General features: G+C 65.6%; 1 protein-coding gene across 1 annotated transcript in view; it reads left to right on the top strand.

Moving 5' to 3' along the window:
- The window catches only part of LRP1 (LDL receptor related protein 1), a 75940-nt gene extending 56590 nt beyond the window's left edge, over positions 1-19350 (top strand). Inside the window, exons 43-89 of the mRNA XM_062203403.1 lie at positions 934-1138; positions 1417-1609; positions 2241-2366; positions 2458-2586; positions 2779-2898; positions 2997-3110; positions 3329-3478; positions 3570-3692; positions 3962-4078; positions 4218-4346; positions 4560-4682; positions 4769-4909; positions 4992-5182; positions 5390-5573; positions 5665-5750; positions 5901-6020; positions 6449-6636; positions 6722-6927; positions 7408-7596; positions 8011-8159; positions 8541-8634; positions 8726-8842; positions 9012-9131; positions 9455-9577; positions 9676-9801; positions 10444-10560; positions 11155-11261; positions 11364-11496; positions 12533-12652; positions 12750-12872; positions 13163-13303; positions 13387-13521; positions 13614-13733; positions 14191-14459; positions 14794-14972; positions 15229-15335; positions 15545-15661; positions 15983-16159; positions 16256-16396; positions 16478-16651; positions 16863-17024; positions 17343-17517; positions 17612-17713; positions 17839-17903; positions 17991-18081; positions 18180-18324; positions 18459-19350. Of these exons, the coding sequence (XP_062059387.1) occupies positions 934-1138; positions 1417-1609; positions 2241-2366; positions 2458-2586; positions 2779-2898; positions 2997-3110; positions 3329-3478; positions 3570-3692; positions 3962-4078; positions 4218-4346; positions 4560-4682; positions 4769-4909; positions 4992-5182; positions 5390-5573; positions 5665-5750; positions 5901-6020; positions 6449-6636; positions 6722-6927; positions 7408-7596; positions 8011-8159; positions 8541-8634; positions 8726-8842; positions 9012-9131; positions 9455-9577; positions 9676-9801; positions 10444-10560; positions 11155-11261; positions 11364-11496; positions 12533-12652; positions 12750-12872; positions 13163-13303; positions 13387-13521; positions 13614-13733; positions 14191-14459; positions 14794-14972; positions 15229-15335; positions 15545-15661; positions 15983-16159; positions 16256-16396; positions 16478-16651; positions 16863-17024; positions 17343-17517; positions 17612-17713; positions 17839-17903; positions 17991-18081; positions 18180-18324; positions 18459-18599 (6604 nt within the window). The 3' untranslated portion in view covers positions 18600-19350. The remainder of the gene's footprint in view (positions 1-933; positions 1139-1416; positions 1610-2240; positions 2367-2457; positions 2587-2778; positions 2899-2996; positions 3111-3328; positions 3479-3569; positions 3693-3961; positions 4079-4217; positions 4347-4559; positions 4683-4768; positions 4910-4991; positions 5183-5389; positions 5574-5664; positions 5751-5900; positions 6021-6448; positions 6637-6721; positions 6928-7407; positions 7597-8010; positions 8160-8540; positions 8635-8725; positions 8843-9011; positions 9132-9454; positions 9578-9675; positions 9802-10443; positions 10561-11154; positions 11262-11363; positions 11497-12532; positions 12653-12749; positions 12873-13162; positions 13304-13386; positions 13522-13613; positions 13734-14190; positions 14460-14793; positions 14973-15228; positions 15336-15544; positions 15662-15982; positions 16160-16255; positions 16397-16477; positions 16652-16862; positions 17025-17342; positions 17518-17611; positions 17714-17838; positions 17904-17990; positions 18082-18179; positions 18325-18458) is intronic.
- Positions 19351-20997: the final 1647 nt, after the last annotated feature.

The following is a 20997-nucleotide window of genomic DNA, read 5'->3' as shown; positions in this document are numbered from 1 at the left end:
GCCCAGCACAGCTGAGGGGCAGGGGCAGGAGCGGGGTCCGTTGGCGCACTGGCAGATGAACAAATGCAAGTGGCTTTTGGGCCCTGGGTGGTTCTCAGCTCCAGTGTGCCCGAGGGTGTGGGGGTGCCGGACGGTGCTGGCTCCCCTGCCAGAACCTAGTGTGTGCAGCTCTGGGGTCAAGGCCCAGGCCTCGCCATCCAGTGCAAGTGAGCTGAGGCCACACTGTGACACCCACCGTGTGACCACCCCCGTGGTCTTCCACATGCACCCCTCGAGCCTCGCCCCACCCCGGGAGCCGTGAGCACAGCCAGCTGCGCCCTCACCCCCTTTACAGAGAGGAAGCCACGGCTCGGGGTGGGGGGAGTGAGCGAGAGGTACGTTCGAGGTCAGAGCTGGGGCTCGACCCCAAGTACCAGGGGGCCCTGAGAAGGGATTCTGGGGGCTCATCCTGGTGCGCCCTGCACGCAGCTGTCTCCCTGGTGAGCTGGGAGAGGGCCGGCTTCTCCGCAGAGAGAGGCGGGGTCACCGCTGTAGCTGTGGAAGCGCTCCAAGTGTGCAGCCCGTATGTCGTTAGCCCATACGTGTCCATCCCACAGCCTCTGAGGAACGGGTGCATCTTCTCTCCACCCCACAGAGGAGGAAACTGAGGTTCAAGGCAGTTCAGGAAGGTGTCCAAGGCCACCTCAGTGCTAAGTGGCAGAGCCAGGACGGGACCCCCAGAGCCTGGCTTGCTGTCTACACCATGTCTCATCTCAGCCAGCGCAAGTAGTCACGTCACTGGGGCCGCGGAGTATATGTGCACTGTGTGTGCGCCAGCCCAGCCCTTCCCAGACTACTGATCCCTTCCTGAGGTTGCCTCGCACGTCCTGGACAGTGCCGTCTGTGGCCGACTCCCCGGCTCTGACCCTGGTCCCTGGGCCCCTCCCCCTGCAGCCTGATGTTCTGGACCAACTGGAACGAGCAGCATCCCAGCATCATGCGGGCAGCCCTGTCCGGCGCCAACGTCCTGACTCTGATCGAAAAGGACATCCGCACGCCCAACGGCCTGGCCATCGACCACCGCGCCGAGAAGCTCTACTTCTCCGACGCCACCCTGGACAAGATCGAGCGGTGCGAGTACGATGGCTCCCACCGCTATGTGAGTCTGCGGGCTACACAAGGGGGAGGCCGGGGCAGGGGACAGCTGGTCGACTGAGGGGAAGCCTGCCTGGGCCCAGAGCACCAGGCCAGGCGGCGTGTGGCACGGTGGGAAGAGTGGGAGCGGGTGAGAAGCCCCACCCGGGCCCTGGATGGGCTTGGCCTGCTCAGTGGTGAGACGAGGGGGAGGTGGCATGCGTGTGCATGTGCGTATGTGCATGTGTGTGTGTGCGTGTATGTGAGTCCTTCCTGGCATCGGTAACGGTGCTTTTTCTGCAGGTGATCCTGAAGTCGGAGCCAGTGCACCCCTTCGGGCTGGCTGTGTATGGGCAGCACATCTTCTGGACGGACTGGGTGCGGCGGGCTGTACAGCGGGCCAACAAGTATGTGGGCAGTGACATGAAGCTGCTGCGTGTGGACATCCCCCAGCAGCCGATGGGCATCATCGCCGTGGCCAACGACACCAACAGCTGTGAGTGGGGCCACCGCCCCCATCCTCGCTCTCCCGCCCACCTCGCACGCCAGCCTCGTCCAGCTCTGCGGGGCTTCCGTTGCACACACACACACACACGCCTGCCAGGGCCCAATGTTCCTACCCAGCTCCCTAAGACTTCTGTGTACACACCCAGAGACTGGGCTCATGCCTGGGCCCATCCACCGGAAGCAGTCGCTCCTGCACACCTTCCCGCTTCACATTCTTGGACACCCTGTCCCCACACCCGTCATTTCCCTACCTGCAGCCACACACGCACCCCAGAACCTGCTCAGTCACAGCATGCCAAACACTACCCACCGCCCCTGCATGCCCTCTAGCTGCACCTGGCTAACCATGCCTCATGCACACTCCTCACGTGTGCCCCGGACCCTCCAGCACCTACGTGGTCTCAAGGCTCACTAGCATCTCCCCAAAGCACCCCTCAAAGCCTACCGAACCTCAGTAGGAGCATCCACGTCCTCTCCCTTTCCTCCCCCACACCCTGGCTGGCCAAGCACCACTGGGCATTCATGAGCGTGCGGGAGGGAGGTCCAGGGAAGCTGGGTGTGCGGTCGGGGGGTACCACAGAGGACACTCTGCAGCCCGCGGTCACTCCATCCCTGCTCAGGCGAGCTCTCCCCTTGCCGAGTCAACAACGGGGGCTGCCAGGACCTGTGTCTGCTCACTCACCAAGGCCACGTCAACTGCTCGTGCCGAGGGGGCCGCGTCCTCCAGGAGGACTTCAGCTGCCGAGGTGAGAGGGAGGGAGGAGGGGGCTTGTGGGAGGCAGCTTCCTGGCCAGGAGAGGGCCCTGGCTCATGGTGCTTCCTCCCCTTCCCCCTCAGCCATGAATTCTTCATGCCGGGAGCAAGACGAGTTTGAGTGTGCCAACGGCGAGTGCATCGGCTTCAGCCTGACGTGTGACGGCGTCTCCCACTGCAAGGACAAGTCCGATGAGAAGCCGTCCTACTGCAGTAAGGCGCCCGCTCCAGCCCCCGCCTCCTCCGGCCCCCAGCCCCCGGGAGCACGAGGGTGATGCAGTTCCATGGTCTGGGTGTTTTGGGAGCCCCTGGGAGGACAGAGCCACCAGCAGCCTGCCCCAGGCCCGCTAGGAGGCAGCCCCGCCCCCAGCCGGCTGCTGACCCGCCCCTCCCCCGCCCTCGCAGACTCGCGCCGCTGCAAGAAGACTTTCCGCCAGTGCAACAACGGGCGCTGCGTGTCCAACATGCTGTGGTGCAACGGCGCCGACGACTGCGGCGACGGCTCCGACGAGATCCCCTGCAACAGTGAGTGCGCCCCGCCCCGCCCGCCCCCAGGCTGGGCCCTCCCTGTCCCCACGGAGAGAGGCCTCTGGCCTGACGGTGCAGGGCCGGTGCCGTTCCAGAGACGGCCTGTGGCGCGGGCGAATTCCGCTGCCGGGACGGCTCGTGCATCGGGAACTCCAGCCGCTGCAACCAGTTCGTGGACTGTGAGGACGCCTCCGACGAGATGAACTGCAGTGCGTGAGCCTCCCCTCTGCCAGCCCCGCCTGCCTCCCAGCCCCTCGCGCCTCAGGCCCTGCCCCGTCCCCAGCCGCCCTGCCTCCCTCCCGCTCCCGGGCTCTCCTGGGATTCAGGAGTGGCAAGAAGGGCACACAGAGGCTCCTAGGGCTGGCGGCTGCCCCAGCAGGGTGCCTTAGAGGAGCCAGGTGGCACCCCTCACACCCCACCCCGCCAGGTGCGACCGACTGTAGCAGCTACTTCCGCCTGGGCGTGAAGGGCGTGCTCTTCCAGCCATGCGAGCGGACGTCGCTGTGCTACGCGCCCAGCTGGGTGTGCGACGGCGCCAACGACTGCGGGGACTACAGCGATGAGCGCGACTGTCCAGGTCAGCCCGGGGCACCTGTGCGGTGGTGGGCACTGGCCCCGAGGCTGCAGGCGCCTCCCTCACACGTGCCTCGCCCCCGCCCCCCGCCCAGGTGTGAAGCGCCCCAAATGCCCCCTGAATTACTTCGCGTGCCCCAGCGGGCGCTGCATCCCCATGAGCTGGACGTGTGACAAGGAGGATGACTGCGAGCACGGCGAGGACGAGGCCCACTGCAGTGAGTGCAGAGCGCCTGGGGGGCGGGGGCTGGGCCGCAGCGCCCAGAACCGTCCAGGCCCCACCTCCAAGTCCCTCCAGGAAGCGCCTGCTGTGGAGAAGGGCACCGAGGCCATCGAGGCCATCGGCCATCGGCCCCTGCCTGCAGCTCAGCTGCTCTGGCGCCAGCCTGGGACCCCACCCCCCAAGTCCTGCCGAGCCCCGATGGCAGGGCCTCAGGGACCTCTCCCGCCCACTCTGTCCCGTCTGACCGCGGTTTCCCATCCCCAGACAAGTTCTGCTCTGAGGCCCAGTTTGAGTGCCAGAACCATCGCTGCATCTCCAAGCAGTGGCTGTGTGACGGCAGTGACGACTGTGGGGACAACTCAGACGAGGCGGCTCACTGCGGTGAGGGCCGGGCGGGACCGGGGCCGGGAAGGCGCCCCAGGGGAGGGACAGACCCCCACCCCACGCCCCTGCACGGCAGAGGGCTGAGTCCCTGCAGCCGCCCCTGAGTCTCCCTGGTTCCCTGATCCCCGCCCCGCAGAAGGCAAGACGTGCGGCCCCTCCTCCTTCTCCTGCCCCGGCACCCACGTGTGCGTCCCCGAGCGCTGGCTCTGCGACGGTGACAAGGACTGTGCTGACGGCGCTGACGAGAGCATCACAGCCGGCTGCCGTGAGTAGCAGGGGCCACCGTGAGGAGCGGGCGGGCAGCGCAGGGCCAAGTCCCACTTTGCAGGTGGGGAAATCAGTCAAGGAACGGGAGGTGCTGCAGCAGGCGCCCAGCCTCCCTGCCCGGGGCTCAGTCCACTGTCGCCACTGGGGCCGCGGGAGGGGCAGGGCAGGGCAGGGGCAGCGCTGAGGGGGCCGTGTCCGCCACTGTCCCCAGTGTACAACAGCACGTGTGACGACCGGGAGTTCATGTGCCAGAACCGTCAGTGCATCCCCAAGCACTTCGTGTGCGACCACGACCGTGACTGTGCCGACGGCTCTGACGAGTCCCCGGAGTGCGGTGAGCCCCGGGCCTCGGTGGGAGGCGCATGCGTGCGAGGGCCGCGCCCAGGGCTCCCGCCTCACCGGCCTCTCCCCCTCCCCCAGAGTACCCGACCTGCGGCCCCAGTGAGTTCCGCTGCGCCAACGGGCGCTGTCTGAGCTCCCGCCAGTGGGAGTGTGACGGGGAGAACGACTGTCACGACCACAGCGACGAGGCCCCCAAGAACCCACACTGCACCAGCCCAGGTGGGCGCGCGCTCCCCGCCACTGCTGCCGCGCGCGCTCCCCGGTGCCCGCCGCCCCGCTGACCTGCCCCGCCCCTCCGCAGAGCACAAGTGCAACGTCTCCTCGCAGTTCCTGTGCAGCAGCGGTCGCTGCGTGGCCGAGGCCCTGCTCTGCAACGGCCAGGACGACTGCGGCGACGGCTCAGACGAGCGCGGTTGCCACGTCAACGAGTGTCTCAGCCACAAGCTCAGCGGCTGCAGCCAGGACTGCGAGGACCTCAAGATCGGCTTCAAGGTGTGCCCGGCCCCGGGGCTGGGCGCTGCTTCACCCCCAGACCCGGCCCGACCCCTCTTGTGTTCACTCAGCCGGTGTTTGGTGCAAGCGCCTGGGGTTACGGCTGCCTGCCTCCTCCTGGCCCCTAGAGGGCCTCTGACCTGCAGCATGCGGGGCGGGAGACCCAGACCCCTGCCGTGTCCCAGCTCAAGCTCCCTGTGCCCACAGTGCCGCTGTCGCCCCGGCTTCCGGCTGAAGGACGACGGCCGGACGTGTGCCGACGTGGACGAGTGCAGCACCACCTTCCCCTGCAGCCAGCGCTGCATCAACAGCCACGGCAGCTACAAGTGTCTGTGTGTGGAGGGCTACGCCCCCCGGGCCGGCGACCCCCACAGCTGCAAGGCTGTGACCGGTGAGACAGGCGCTTGCGAGGCGGGTAGGGGAACCAGGGCTGCCAGAGGCTGCCCCAGCCAGGAGCTGAGGCCCGGATCCTCTGTCTCCAGACGAAGAACCCTTCCTCATCTTTGCCAACCGCTACTACCTGCGCAGGCTCAACCTGGACGGCTCCAACTACACGCTGCTGAAGCAGGTGCCCAAGCCCCGCCTCCTCACCCAGGACAGCCTCCCCCCAGCCCTGCCCCTACCCCAGTCCTGCTTCCAAAGCCAACCCCCCCCTGGCTGACGGGGCCCCTGCTGCCATAAACTCACTCCTTCCACTCTCCTCACTCGGCACATCCAGGGCCTGAACAACGCTGTGGCCCTGGACTTCGACTACCGAGAGCAGATGATCTACTGGACAGACGTGACGACCCAAGGCAGCATGATCCGAAGGATGCACCTGAATGGGAGCAACGTGCAGGTGCGGTGAGGGCGGCACTCCTCCGTGGGCACCCCGCAGATGCACACGGCCCCCGCCCACCCGACTTCCTGCCTCCTTTCCTCACTGCGTCACTGCGTGGGTCTGCTCCATGTAGCTTCTCCCTCTCCTGCAAGCCCCGGGCACAAGCTCCTCCCCCACCGCCATCCCCTGATCTCCCTGGCTATCCGGATATCCTGGGGCCCCAGGCCTGACCGCCCCTACACCTGTGTTCCCAGCACTGCGGGCTCCTGTGTGTCCTCACTCATGTTCCAGCCCCTTTCCCAGCACCCCTGCTGGTGCTCACCCCACACCAGGCCATGGCTGGGCACCCGCTGTCCTCCCAGCAAAGCTGGGGAGGCTTCCATGTCGGGGAGCCTGAGCCTTCGTGAGGTCACCCAGAGCCCATCCTCCTTTGCTCCTGCCTGCAGGTGCTGCACCGGACAGGTCTCAGCAACCCTGACGGGCTGGCTGTGGACTGGGTCGGTGGCAACCTGTACTGGTGCGACAAAGGCCGGGACACCATTGAAGTGTCCAAGCTCAACGGGGCTTACAGGACGGTGCTGGTCAGCTCTGGCCTTCGTGAGCCCAGGGCTCTGGTAGTGGACGTGCAGAATGGGTATGTGGCTGAGGAGGGTTGGGGGAGCCCCCAAAAGCCCTTGGTAGCCTCAGGCCAGCAGGCTCACTGCCCTCCTACCTGCCAGGTACCTGTACTGGACGGACTGGGGTGACCACTCCCTGATCGGCCGGATCGGCATGGATGGGTCTCGCCGCAGTGTCATTGTGGACACCAAGATCACGTGGCCCAACGGCCTGACGCTGGACTACGTCACCGAGCGCATCTACTGGGCCGACGCCCGCGAGGACTACATTGAGTTTGCCAGCCTAGATGGTTCCAACCGCCACGTGGGTCAGTGTGCCAGTGAGGGCCCCTGCCCCCAGCAGAGCAGGCCCAGTGGGTCAGGGGCTGAAGCAATGGCAGGGGCGGAGGGGGAGGGGTCAAGTTTTTGAGACTAGAGAGTGGTGCAAAAGCCAGAGGGCCTGGTCTGAGGACACCACTCACCAGGGCGCTCCCTCTGGGCCCCAGCTCCACTGGGAGGCAGAATGAGAGGCCCACAGCCATGTACCCTTCTGAGCAATGGCGATGGGCAGCCCAGGAGGGAGGGCAGCGCCTCTCCCTTCCTGGCGGGAATCGGGCCCCTCTGAGGGCCAGAGCACACCATGCTTGAATTCCAGCTCGGCCGCTTGTTGGCTGTGCAACCTTGGGAAGTCACAGAACCATCTGGAACTGGGGCTCACGCCCGCTTTGCAGGATTGTGGTGGGGGTGAAGGAGGTCAAGTGGTCACCCTGGGCTGAGGCCTGCCGCGCCTGTGTCCCTGCTCCCCGCAGTGCTGAGCCAGGACATCCCGCACATCTTCGCGCTGACCCTGTTTGAGGACTACGTTTACTGGACCGACTGGGAGACAAAGTCCATCAACCGAGCCCACAAGACCACGGGCGCCAACAAGACACTGCTCATCAGCACCCTGCACCGGCCCATGGACTTGCACGTCTTCCACGCCCTGCGCCAGCCGGATGGTACGTGAGCAAGGGGTGGGAGCAGGCACAGGTGCTCAAAATGGAGCACCATCAACTTCATGCCCGCCTGGTCCAACCCCAGGGTCTTGTAACAGCAAGGCCCAAGCCCAGTCGGGCAGCAGTGGGGAGAAGGGTGGAGGCAGGACCCACAGGCAGGCACCTATGGTGGGGGAGGGCACAGATGGTGCAGGAGTGCAGGACTGCGGGTCCAGGGACCTTCGGAGGGGCCTCTCCTGTCTCCAGCTTCAGCTCCCTCCTGAGAGAGAGGCAGGACTTAGTCCCAGGCCACCTCCGCTCAGGAGGAAGTGGGCTGGGCAGCCTTTGGAAGACCAAGACGTATCCCTAGCGCCTGCAGGGGCAGTGGCCATACAGGAGACCCAGGCACCTGTCACTCAGCCACTCTCTCCCCCACAGTGCCCAATCACCCATGCAAGAGCAACAACGGGGGCTGCAGCAACCTGTGCCTGCTGTCCCCGGGTGGGGGCCACAAATGTGCCTGCCCCACCAACTTCTACCTGGGCGGCGACGGGCGCACCTGTGTGTCCAACTGCACGGCAAGCCAGGTGAGCCTCTGCCCGAGCTCCCCCCACCCAGCACCTCCAGTCCTGCTCAGACCCCAGCGCCCACTGTGATGTCCCCACGCGGCTGACTTGTCCACGCTAACACCCCCACGTTTCTTGCCTACCTCTTGTCTCCCCACAGCAATACTTGTACACCTGTCCCCTCCCAACAAACACCTCACGGCCTAGCCATTACCCTCCCTTGCCAGCGCCCACCCCCTAAGTCCTGACTTCCACCCCTACCCCGATGCCCCACAGACCCTGTCTGGGCCCCCTGCACTTGTCATGCCCTCGCCACTCCTGGGAAACATCCCGGCCCCTCAGAACAAAACCTTCTGAGCTCCCGGGGTCCCCACCAACCCCTCTTGCCCCACTGCCCTCCAGTTTGTGTGCAAGAACGACAAGTGCATCCCGTTCTGGTGGAAGTGTGACACGGAGGACGACTGTGGAGACCACTCCGACGAGCCCCCAGACTGTCGTGAGTGCCCCGGCACGGGGGCTGGGGAGGCTGGGGGCGGCGCCAGCCACGCCCACCCCAGCTGCTCTGACTGAGCCCTGCCTTCCCACAGCCGAGTTCAAGTGCCGTCCAGGTCAATTCCAGTGCTCCACAGGCATCTGCACAAACCCCGCCTTCATCTGTGACGGGGACAATGACTGTCAAGACAACAGTGACGAGGCCAATTGCGGTAAGGGGCTGCCCAGCTCCCCGCCTCCTTCCCCCCCCATCCAGGGTTTCCAAGGGCACGAGGCAGGCTGGGTGTGGGGGTGGATCTCCTCCTGTCCATGCCCTGAGGGAATGGGTGCCCACTTCCGCTCCTTGGCCACCCTCCTGACGCGCCCCTCCTGTCCCCACAGACATCCACGTGTGCCTGCCCAGTCAGTTCAAGTGCACCAACACCAACCGCTGCATCCCCGGCATCTTCCGCTGCAACGGGCAGGACAACTGCGGCGACGGCGAGGACGAGCGGGACTGCCGTGAGCGTGGGGCGGTCGGCGGGGGGGCTGCAGGGACTCGCCGCTCCCAGAAACCCTCCACTGACTTCCTAAGATGGGGCCGTAAATTATATTGGGTGTAACTTGGTTGGCTCATAAAAGCCATCATGCTTGGCGTAAAAATATGCAGATCCAGACAACAAAAAAGCACCAGCTTCGGGCATAATCTGACTCCCCCACCCCCCCCGAAACTGCAGGCAGGACCAGGGCAGGGTGGTGGTTGGGAGAGGGAGAGGATGGCCACTGTGAACTGGGCTGGAGGGCGGAAGGGGAGGGTCCTCATCCTCTCACCCCGCCCCCCGCAGCCGAGGTGACCTGCGCCCCCAACCAGTTCCAGTGCTCCATCACCAAGCGCTGCATCCCCCGGGTCTGGGTCTGCGACAGGGACAACGACTGTGTGGACGGCAGCGATGAGCCCGCCAACTGCAGTGAGTGGCCCGCACCCCCAGGCCCCAGGAGAACCCCTGCGCGGCCCTCCCCCCACCCCCGCGCAGGAGGCTCAGCCCCGCCCTGCCCTGCCCTGCAGCTCAGATGACCTGCGGAGTGGACGAGTTCCGCTGCAAGGACTCGGGCCGCTGCATCCCGGCGCGCTGGAAGTGCGACGGCGAGGACGACTGCGGCGATGGCTCGGACGAGCCCAAGGAGGAGTGCGGTGAGCCAGCCCCCGACCCATACCGCTAGGGGCGGCGGGCGGGGCCGGCCCGCCTGCTCACAGCCTCTCTGCTTAGCCCTGGCCCTGGCCCAGCCACTGTGGAGCTGGCACAGGGAGGCCCAGCTGGGGCTTACTTTCCCAGATTCCAACCCTCATCCCCCACCCACCCACCTCCTAATTCCCGCCCCTGCCACCACCCACGCCTCATAGGTTTACCCCGCGGGGTCAGCTCATCTCCCCGCCCCAGAGCAGCTGCCCAGCCCCCGACATCCCTCCTGCCCCAAGCCTCCTTAGAGAACCCACATCTCTGAACCTGCCTGGGCTCCCCACAGCTGACCCTCAGGAGCTCTCTCCCTGCCGATTACGCCCACCCGATCCCCCAATCCCGCCTCCCTAGACCACGCCCTCCAGGCCACGCCCATCCCGCTCCCTAGACCACGCCCACCTGAGCCCTCCCCCGCCCCAGTCCCGCCTCCCTGGACCACGCCCTCCAGGCCACGCCCACCTGAGGCTCTCCCTCCCCCGTTCTGCTCCCTAGACCACGCCCACGCAGGCCCTCCCCCGCCCCAGTCCCGCCTCCCTGGACCACGCCCTCCAGGCTACGCCCACCTGAGGCTCTCCCTCCCCCGTTCCGCCTCCTAGACGAGCGCACCTGTGAGCCCTACCAGTTCCGCTGCAAGAACAACCGCTGCGTGCCGGGCCGCTGGCAGTGCGACTACGACAACGACTGCGGGGACAACTCGGACGAGGAGAGCTGCAGTACGTCCCGCCGCGCGCTGCGCGCGCGCCCCCGCCCGGCAGGCACCGCCTCCCGGGCCAGGGGGCGCAGGAGCCCCTCCCGCCTCGCCCCTCCATGCTGTGTTTCTGAGTTTGTGCCATTTCACGTCATCTCATGTTTCTCTCCATTTTCACACTGTCCTCTCGGGCTTTCAGAGGTAGGTGTCTCTGACGCGCCTGTGCTCCTACCACACCCCTGCCTCTACCCCGGAGCCCGCCTGCCCTGTGCCTTCCTCTACTGGCCTCTCCCCAGACCCCGGTGCTTGTCTTAGTGGTCCTGCCCCTCCCCCACCCACCCACAGTCTGTCCTGAAGGCAGGCCAAGGACCCAGGCCCTCTGCTGTGTGTCTGTCCCCAGCGGGGTAAGCGTGAGCACCCTCTGTCCCATGAGAACAGCCGGTTGGCGGTGCCCAGGATGCTCCAGCATCTTGGTCACTGCGTGGTCAGCTGGGGCCCCTGAGGTCACAGGAGTGGGCCTTGGGCTCGGGAGGCTCCCTCTGCCGAGGACTGGAGCTGCCTCGGAGGCGAGGCCCCATGCCCACCCTCCTGGGGCCTCTCTCCCCTCTCCTTCCCCCAGCACCGCGTCCCTGCTCCGAGAGTGAGTTCTCCTGTGCCAACGGCCGCTGCATCGCCGGGCGCTGGAAGTGCGACGGGGATCATGACTGCGCCGACGGCTCAGACGAGGTGGGCAGGGGGACCCCACGGAAGGAGGGTGCCTCAGAGGGGTGGTGGCCAGGGCCCCGGGGAGCCCGGAGCTGACCAGGCTGCCCGCTGCCGTGCCCACAGAAAGACTGCACCCCACGCTGTGACATGGACCAGTTCCAGTGCAAGAATGGTCACTGCATCCCCCTGCGCTGGCGCTGTGATGCCGACGCCGACTGCATGGACGGCAGCGACGAGGAGGCCTGCGGCACTGGCGGTGAGCACCCCGCCTCTGTCTCGCACTGGTCACGCGACGATTTTTTTATCACTTACATACTTTTATGTATTTTATTTAAAAGGTAGAATTAGAGAATGAGGGAGGAAGGGAGAGAGAGAGATCTTCCATCCACTGGTTCACTCCCCCAAATAGCCACAATGGCCAGGGGCTGGGCCAGGCTGAAGCTAGGAGCCAGGAACTCCATCCGGGTCTCCCACGTGGGTGGCAGGGGCCTAAGCACTTGGGACATCCCCCCAGTGCATTAGCAGGAAGCCGGATCGGAAGTGGAGCAGCCAGGACTCCGGTCAGCACTGATATAGGATGCCGGCGTTGCGGGCAATGGCTGAGCCTGTTCCACCACAACGCTGGCTCCTGTGCAGGAAATGTTACTGAGCACGCAGCGTGCACCAGGCTTTGTCCTGAGTGTTGGGGATACACTTCAACACACTCAGGGAAAAAATGGGTTTCAAAAATAATCTTGTTTGGGTGCAAAAACATTGAAATCCATGCATAGATTTTCCTAATATGCCTTTTCTGGGAATGTTTTGAAGACCCATGGTAAGCCGTAAGCAAGATACTGGCTGCTGGCTGCCTTCCTGGAGAGGCTGTGCCCATCAGGCAGGAGTCTGTGGGCTCTGCACCTGGCTGCCTGAAAAGCAAAGTCCTGTCCACTTCCCTGTCCTGGGGCAGGGAGACCACCCCTGCTCCTGGCTGAGCCTGGGCCTGAGGAGGTGGGGGCTTGGAGCGGCGGCCCCCACCGTGATGGCAGACACCAGGCAGACAAGCACTCGGCCTGAGTCCCCTCCTCCAGCCCAGGGCTACTCCTCTGCACCTGCCACTACCACCAGAGAAGGAGCATGGGTTCCCAAAGTGGGGCTTGTCCCCTACCCCCGGCTACCCCGGGGGCAGTTTTGCCCTACAAGGCCTGGGTCCAGTCTGCTGGTGCCCACTGCTTTCCTGGTGACCCCTCTGTGGCGGGCGGGGTCCGGGCAGGACACTGCCCAGTGCCCGCGCTCACAGTCGTGCTGGCGTGCAGTGCGGACCTGCCCCCTGGACGAGTTCCAGTGTAACAACACCCTGTGCAAGCCCCTGGCCTGGAAGTGCGACGGCGAGGACGACTGTGGGGACAACTCCGACGAGAACCCGGAGGAGTGCGGTGAGATGTGGGGGCAGGGGCGGGGCTCCCGGGTAGGGGCCCGGCCCCCAGGCTCCCTGGGACTGATTCCAGCTCTGCGCCCTCCTGGCCACCGCAGCCCGGTTCGTGTGCCCTCCCAACCGGCCCTTCCGATGCAAGAACGACCGTGTCTGCCTGTGGATCGGGCGCCAGTGCGACGGCATTGACCACTGCGGGGACGGCTCAGACGAGGAGGACTGCGGTGAGCAGGGGCTGGTGCGGGGCGCTGCACGGGGCTGAGTGTGCATCTGGGGAGCGGACTCACCAGGGCAGGCGGGGATCCATTGCCCCGAGCCTGGAGGCCCTTCCCTGGGAGAGAAGCAGGTGCTGGAGGCTTCCTGAGCCTGTGGATCTGCAGGCAGAAGCCGGGATCAGTGCTAAACAGTTTCCCTGGCGAGCTTGACAAACAGCCAGCCTGGGACCTCCCAGCTTCTGAGGGGTCCCTGGGGGAAGAGCAGCAGTAGCAGGGCCTGAAGCCCCGCCCCTCCTCAGAGCCCCCCACGGCCCAGACCCCCCACTGCAAGGACAAGAAGGAGTTCCTGTGCGGGAACCAGCGCTGCCTCTCCTCCTCCCTGCGCTGCAACTTGTTGGACGACTGCGGGGACGGCTCGGACGAGGAGGGCTGCAGCATGGGTAGGACGCGACGGGCACCGGGCTGGCGGTGGGAGTGCCGGGGGAGGAGCTCGGTGGGGGAACCCACTCTCTGTCGCCCACAGACCCCAAGCTGACCAGCTGCGCCACCAATGCCAGCATCTGCGGCGATGAGGCCCGCTGCGTGCGCACCGAGAAAGCGGCCTACTGCGCCTGCCGCCCGGGCTTCCATACCGTGCCTGGCCAGCCTGGATGCCAGGGTGGGAAACGGGATCCAGAGGGGGTGGGTGGGTGGGAGGCCCAGACGCAATGCAGCCCGTGACCCTCCCCTGTGACCACCCCCCCACCCCAGACATCAACGAGTGCCTGCGCTTCGGCACCTGCTCGCAGCTCTGCAACAACACCAAGGGCGGCCACCTCTGCAGCTGTGCCCGGAACTTCATGAAGACGCACAACACCTGCAAGGCCGAAGGTGCGGGCCTGTGTCGCACGCATGCCTCCCCCACCAGTCCCGGGTCAGGTGCACATGCAGGCACGGGCACTGACGCCATCACACATGCCTGCCTGCACAGAGTGCTCGCCACTCACACATACCCACTATGTATGCACACACCATCCAGTCCCGTGCCCACGGCCACCCACACCCCACCACCTGCCTGTGCACCTCCTGATGGCATGATGTAGCAGGGCACACAGGAATTGCCAGCCAGGCAAAAGGGGCTGAGGCTGGACACCACCCCCAGCAGGGGCGGGCGAGCATTAGCTTCTGCTTGGAGCAGGCGGTTTAAGTAGGGAAGGCTATGGGTAGTGTGAAAGGGGCTGGGCGGAGTGGGGATGCACATCCCAGCTGCCCTGCACCCAGCACCAGGCCCAGATGCCCCAGCGGCAGCCCCAGCCCCTGCCTGACATCTGGCCACTCGCCCCTGCAGGCTCCGAGTACCAGGTCCTGTACATCGCTGATGACAACGAGATCCGCAGCCTGTTCCCCGGGCACCCGCACTCGGCCTACGAGCAGGCCTTCCAGGGGGATGAGAGCGTGCGCATCGACGCCATGGATGTCCACGTCAAGGCCGGCCGCGTCTACTGGACCAACTGGCACACAGGCACCATCTCCTACCGCAGCCTGCCCCCTGCCGCGCCCCCTACCACTTCCAACCGTCACCGGCGACAGATCGACCGCGGCGTCACCCACCTCAATGTGAGTGCCCAGCCAGCCACACATTGCAGAACAGACTTTGAAAAGCACAGTGGGACAGGGCCAAGAGGGAGGGTACGTGGAGAGTGAGGGTTGTGTTCTGGGTTGTGTTCTGAGTCCCGAGCCACGGGCAGGCAGCACAGACAGAATCCACAGGAGCTGGCGGACTGAGGGGCCTGATCGTCACCTGTGCCGTGGGCGCTCTGGGAGGAGGAGCTGGCGGGATGCCTGGGAAAGCCAGGGGCCTGGCTGTCAGTGCGGGGTGCCAGTTCCCCAGGGACAGTGGTGGCAGGGGGAGAGGAGGCGGGCAGGCAGGGAGAACCTGGTGTCCGCTCAGATTTCAGGCCTGAAGATGCCCAGGGGCATCGCCATCGACTGGGTGGCCGGGAACGTGTACTGGACCGACTCGGGCCGCGACGTGATCGAGGTGGCGCAGATGAAGGGCGAGAACCGCAAGACGCTCATCTCGGGCATGATCGATGAGCCCCATGCCATCGTGGTGGACCCGCTGAGGGGGTGGGTGAGGGCCCTGGGGGCCAGCTCCGCGCCGGGGTGGGGCCCAGCAGCTCCGTGGGCCTGCTCCAGGCCTCTCCTCTGCCCAGCCCCCCACCCCGCCCCAAATGACTCCACCCACTTTAGAGTAGAAGACTTGACCCGGTCAGGGGCCGGCTACCTGAGTCTCTGGAGGAGGAGGACAGGACCCCTCTTCCCAAAGCCCAGCAGTCCCTGTGGCCAGCCCAGGAGGCCCACACTTGCCCTCCTCCCTCCCCAGCACCATGTACTGGTCAGACTGGGGGAACCACCCCAAGATCGAGACGGCTGCGATGGACGGGACGCTTCGGGAGACACTGGTGCAGGACAACATCCAGTGGCCCACAGGTCTGCAGGGCCGGGGGCTGGGGGGAGCTGGCCACCATCACACAAAACCGTGGACCAGGAGGGCAGGTGGCGGGGCGGGGTGGAGGGGCACGGATTTCCCAGAAGAGGTGACTGGCAGTGATCCGGTGCAGCGGGGGGAGCTGTCGCACACAGAGACGGCGCTGGGGCAGAGAGGCCGGGCGCTCACAGCCACCCTGCCCTGCTCCCAGGCCTGGCCGTGGACTACCACAACGAGCGGCTGTACTGGGCAGATGCCAAGCTTTCAGTCATCGGCAGCATCCGGCTCAACGGCACCGACCCTGTCGTGGCCGCAGACAGCAAACGAGGTCAGAGCCGGCCACAGCCTCGCCCCTGCCCTGCCAGCAGGCCCGAGGCCCACCCTGACCCTCTGACCCACTTGTCCTTGTGAGCGATGACTGAGTGGCATGATCAGTGTGGTATTAGCGCCTTAGCAGGTGTGGGAGGAAAGAGCAAAACCCTGTGTGGCCCCGAAGTCCCAGGGTGGTGGGCGCTTCTGCCGGCATTGGCCGCAGGGGCCGGCCAGAGTCCGCTTTTGCACTGCTGAGTTCTCTTGTGCCGAGGAGGAGGAGGAGGGGGCGGGGCCAGGGCCTCACTCCCCTGTGACGCCGCCTCCCCCTGCCCCGCAGGTCTGAGTCACCCCTTCAGCATCGATGTCTTTGAGGATTACATCTACGGCGTCACCTACATCAACAACCGTGTCTTCAAGATCCATAAGTTTGGCCACAGCCCCTTGATCAACCTCACAGGGGGCCTGAGCCACGCCTCTGACGTGGTCCTGTACCACCAACACAAGCAGCCCGAAGGTGGGATCAGGGAGGCAGGGGCTCAGGATGTGCTGGGGGTGCACGGGGCTCAGGGGAGGGCCCTGCTCACTGTCCTCCTGCCCCCCCCCAATGTAGTGACCAACCCCTGTGACCGCAAGAAGTGCGAGTGGCTCTGCCTGCTGAGCCCCAGCGGGCCCGTGTGCACCTGTCCTAATGGCAAACGGCTGGACAACGGCACTTGCGTGCCCGTGCCCTCTCCAACGCCCCCACCAGACGGTACGCCCCCCCTTCCCGCCGCCTGCTGCCCCCCACCCCCCAGCTCTGCCTGCTGACGCTAATGGTCAGTCCTCGCCGTAGCTCCCCGGCCCGGGACCTGCAACCTGCAGTGCTTCAACGGTGGCAGCTGTTTCCTCAACGCCCGGAGGCAGCCCAAGTGCCGCTGCCAGCCCCGCTACACGGGCGACAAGTGTGAGCTGGACCAGTGCTGGGAGCACTGCCGCAACGGGGGCACCTGTGCCGCCTCCCCCTCCGGTACGCACCACGCACCGGCAACCGCTCCTGGCCCCTTGGTCCCAGCGCCACGGCCCGCAGGCCTGGCCTCGGGCTCACGCCCAGCCCCTGCCTCCCTCTCCACAGCCCCTGCGTCCCTCTCCCCTGGGCTCTGCCTCCCACCCAGGTCCTTCCAGCCCTGTTTCTCTACAGCAGGGCCGGGTGGTCCCGCTCACACATCCTCTCCCGCCAGGCATGCCCACGTGCCGGTGCCCCACGGGCTTCACGGGCCCCAAATGCACCCAGCAGGTGTGTGCGGGCTACTGTGCCAACAACAGCACCTGCACCGTCAACCAGGGCAACCAGCCCCAGTGCCGATGCCTCCCCGGCTTCCTGGGCGATCGCTGCCAGTACCGTGAGTGAGCCATCCCCGAGCCCTGGGGGCGGGGGGCAGTGACAGGAGCCAGGGACCCCCAGAGCACAGGGCAGTGGGCACGTACCCAGGCTGCCGGTGTGTTGGCACACCTCCCTGATGCAGTGAGCACCCTGTCATCAGGATTATTCTCTGGATGCTGGAGCCTGTGACATGGGGACACTAGGAAGCCCAGGAGAGGTGGGATCCTCCCGCAGGACCTGGGGGGGGGTCCCTGGTGCCCGGCCTCCCCCGTCTACCGATGGAAGATCTTGGTGAGGGCGGGACTTGAGGCGCTGCCTCTCCTGCCCCTGACTGCAGGCCAGTGCTCCAACTACTGCGAGAACTTCGGCACGTGCCAGATGGCTGCCGACGGCTCCCGGCAGTGCCGCTGCACTGCCTACTTCGAGGGCCCCAGGTGTGAGGTCAACAAGTGCAGCCGCTGCCTCCAGGGAGCCTGCGTGGTCAACAAGCAGACTGGGGGTGTCACCTGCAAGTAAGTGGCGCCCCACCTCCACCATCCAGCCTGGCCCCAGCCTCCTGGCCTCCCAGCCCAGCCCCGCCCCTACTCCTCTGCCTCCCTCCCACAGCTGCACCGATGGCCGCGTGGCCCCCAGCTGCCTCACCTGCGCCGGCCACTGCAGCAATGGCGGCTCCTGCACCATGAACAGCAAGATGATGCCCGAGTGTCAGTGAGTAGGGCCTGGGCCTCCCCCGGGCAGAGCTCCTCCCGCCCTGCCCCAGCCCCCCCCCCCCCGCGGTCCTGACGGGGTGTGGGGGGGCCAGGCCTGCTCAGCCACGCCCCTCCCATCTGCAGGTGCCCACCGCACATGACAGGTCCCCGGTGTGAGGAGCAGGTTGTCAGCCAGCAGCAGCCAGGACGTGAGTGGCAGGGCTGGGGCTGGAGCAGGGGACCTGTGCCCCCCGCTTCCCTGGGTCCTTCTGACTGCGCCTCCCTGCTGCCTCCAGATGTGGCTTCCATCCTAATCCCGCTGCTGCTGCTGCTGCTGCTGCTGGCAGCGGCCGGGCTGGTTTTCTGGTACAAGCGGCGAGTCCGAGGGTGAGTCACTGGCGCCTGGCAAGTTCTGGTCGTGGTTTTGCCACCCACGCCCTACCCCCTCCTAGGACTCCCTGCTCCTCACACTGCTGGCCTTGCAGGGCCAAGGGCTTCCAGCACCAGCGGATGACCAACGGGGCCATGAACGTGGAGATCGGGAACCCTACGTACAAGATGTACGAAGGCGGAGAGCCGGATGATGTGGGTGGCCTGCTGGACGCCGACTTTGCCCTGGACCCTGACAAGGTGGACAGGGCAGACACAGGGTGGGGGGACAGCTCCCAGGGCAAGGCCAGGAGGCTGTGGGGGGATATGAGGGGGTGGGCGGGGCCGCAGAACCCGGCCCCTGCGCCCCTGCTGACTGCTCTGTCGCCTTGCAGCCCACCAACTTCACCAACCCTGTGTACGCCACACTCTACATGGGGGGCCACGGCAGCCGCCACTCCCTGGCCAGCACGGATGAGAAGCGAGAACTCCTGGGCCGGGGTCCCGAGGACGAGATAGGGGACCCCTTGGCATAGGACTCCCCCCGAGAGAGCCTCCCGCGCCCTACCCGAGGGATTCTCCAGCGAGCCCCCTCCCCAGCCGGCCGGATGTATAAATGTAAAAATGAAGGAATTACTTTTTATATGTGAGCGAGCAAGCCAGCCAGCGAGCACAGTGTTATCTCTTCCCAGTCCCCTCTTCCTGCCTGCCCCTCACCGCCCCCCACGCTGCCTTTGGGGGGGGAAGCAGGGAGGGCTCTGGGGGCTCCTACAGCTTCATCTGGTCAAGGGGCCACTCCCAGCTGCCCCCCCAGACGCATCCTACCAGGAGCGCTGGCCATGCTGCCTCCCCTCCCACAGCGAGACACTTTGTCAAGGCGTCCCCTCTCAGCCCCCACCCACTTACCCACCCCCAGCCCCCCGGGGGCGCATTTCCAGGCGGGAGGGTTCTTGCGGTCCTGTCTGGCTCTGGCTGAGGCTGGAAGGAAAGAGTGGAGACTTTTAGTTCTTGGGGGAGGTCACCCCAAGCCCCAGCCCCTAATCTGGGGGCACCTCTGAGATGGCCACACTCAGCACCCCTCCCAGACAGGCCCTCCCCCGCCCCCCCCCCGTCCCCCCCACCTCCCCGGCCAAAGGAGGAAGAGGAGGTGGGGCACGCCAAGGAAGGGCAAGCGGGCAGCCCCGTTTTGGGGACCTGAACGTTTTAATAATTTTTGCTGAATTCCTTTACAACTAAATAACACAGATATTGTTATAAATAAAATTGTTAAAAAAAAAAAAAAGAAAAGAAAAGAAAAAAAAGACGCCGGTGTCTGCTTGTGACTGCGACTCTGAGAGCTGGAGCTGCGCTTGCCTGCTTCAGCCACCAGAGGGAGTGCTGCTCGCTGCTGGAGGCAGGCTTGCGCCTGGGCCTTTCAGGGCCTGTTTGGGGTCTTGCCACGCTGGGGAAGGGGGTGGCAGTGGGCTTGGCTGTGAGACCTTGAGCCCGTGACTTCACGGCTCCGGACCTCGTGTGCCCTCTGGCTCCAGGACACTAACTCCGAGATGCACTTCTGTGCACTGTCACTCCCAGCAGACGCATCCACCACTACCAAAAACCGCCTCCCACAACGGCTAACAGGTGCGCACCCTGGGCTCGGCGGGGGCTGCCTCAGGCCTCAGGCGGCCCTCTCTGCCCGGGTTTGCTCTTGAAGTGGTGACATCTCACTTCGTGGAGACTCAGAGGCCTCTTTAGAGCGAAACCCTGGAATGAATAACGCTATGGTAGCCGCCAACAGACCCAGCTGGAAGTCCAGGGGCAACAGGAAAGGGCTGTGGCAATCACGGGCGTCCCGGGTCTACTTCGGCTCCTGCCCCGGGGCTGGAACCCCTTGCCGAAGGTCACACGGCTCTGTGCTCCCCAGGGCTGAGAGAGAGGGAGCTCCCCCACTCCGCCCAGCAGCACAGGAGCCCAGGGAGGGTGCTGTCCATGCCTGGAGGCCCCTTAGCAGACTCCCAAAAGCGGGGGACCGCATTTCATCCCCACCCCCACTGGTTCACCCTCCCCGGGGGTTCCTCCCTCCCTTCCTCCTCTCCTGGGGAAAGTGTGGATAGTGGTGCCTCCAGAAATGAGTCCTCCCATTCCCTCTTAGCCCTAGGCTTCCAACCCTGGCCTCCTGCTCCAAGCCCGCTCCTGAGACCTTCCCCTGCCTGCCTGGGAACCCAAGAGCCCGCCGCGGGGCTGAGCAACCCAGCTAGAAGGGAAAAAGGGCTTTCTTGTTGATTGCTGAGCGGGCTGTGCCTCCATCCGGCCACCAGGTGGCGTCCACACTCCTACAGGGCTGCTCTTCCTGAAGCCCCGCACAGCCCCCTCCTCAACACACACTAATTATGCACCTGCGGGGGGACCCTAGCCCAGCCTCTCACTTCCTTCCCTCAGGCTATTTTGCCACACCCCCCTCCACCCTCTGCCAGCCAGCCTCCCCCCTCCGTAGCAGCTCGCCGCTCCCCTCCACCGGCCCCACCCCCTCATCCCCTCCCTCTGCCAGCCCGTGCATCTGGCGCCCCCCGGGAGCCACTGATTCTCCGCCTGTCGCCTCAAGATCCTGAGCAAAGCATGGAAAGCCCCCCCCCCCCGGCAGCGGTTTGGAAGGCACAGCCTTCTGGTCAGCACCCTGACTCTGTCCAGGACCTGCCAGGAGATGGTCCACCAGGAGGCAGTCCTCCAAGATGACCTGCCCGGCAGGGGGGGGGGGGACCAAGGAGAGGGGGGGAGGGGGCAGAACCAGGAACAGAGGCCGAGACAGTCAGAATGAGAGGCAGACTCAGAAACAGTATCAGGCAGAAGCAAAGAGCCAGGGGGACGTGTGTGTGTGTGTGTGTGTGTGTGTACGCTTGCATGCAAATGTATAATGGTGAGAAAACAGGATGACCTGAGACCGTAGCAAGAAGGGAC

Source organism: Lepus europaeus, chromosome 10, assembly GCF_033115175.1.
Source record: "Lepus europaeus isolate LE1 chromosome 10, mLepTim1.pri, whole genome shotgun sequence".
Taxonomy (NCBI): Eukaryota; Metazoa; Chordata; class Mammalia; order Lagomorpha; family Leporidae; genus Lepus; species Lepus europaeus.
Note: the sequence above shows the minus strand (reverse complement) of the source record. Positions and strands in the feature narration are given on the sequence as shown.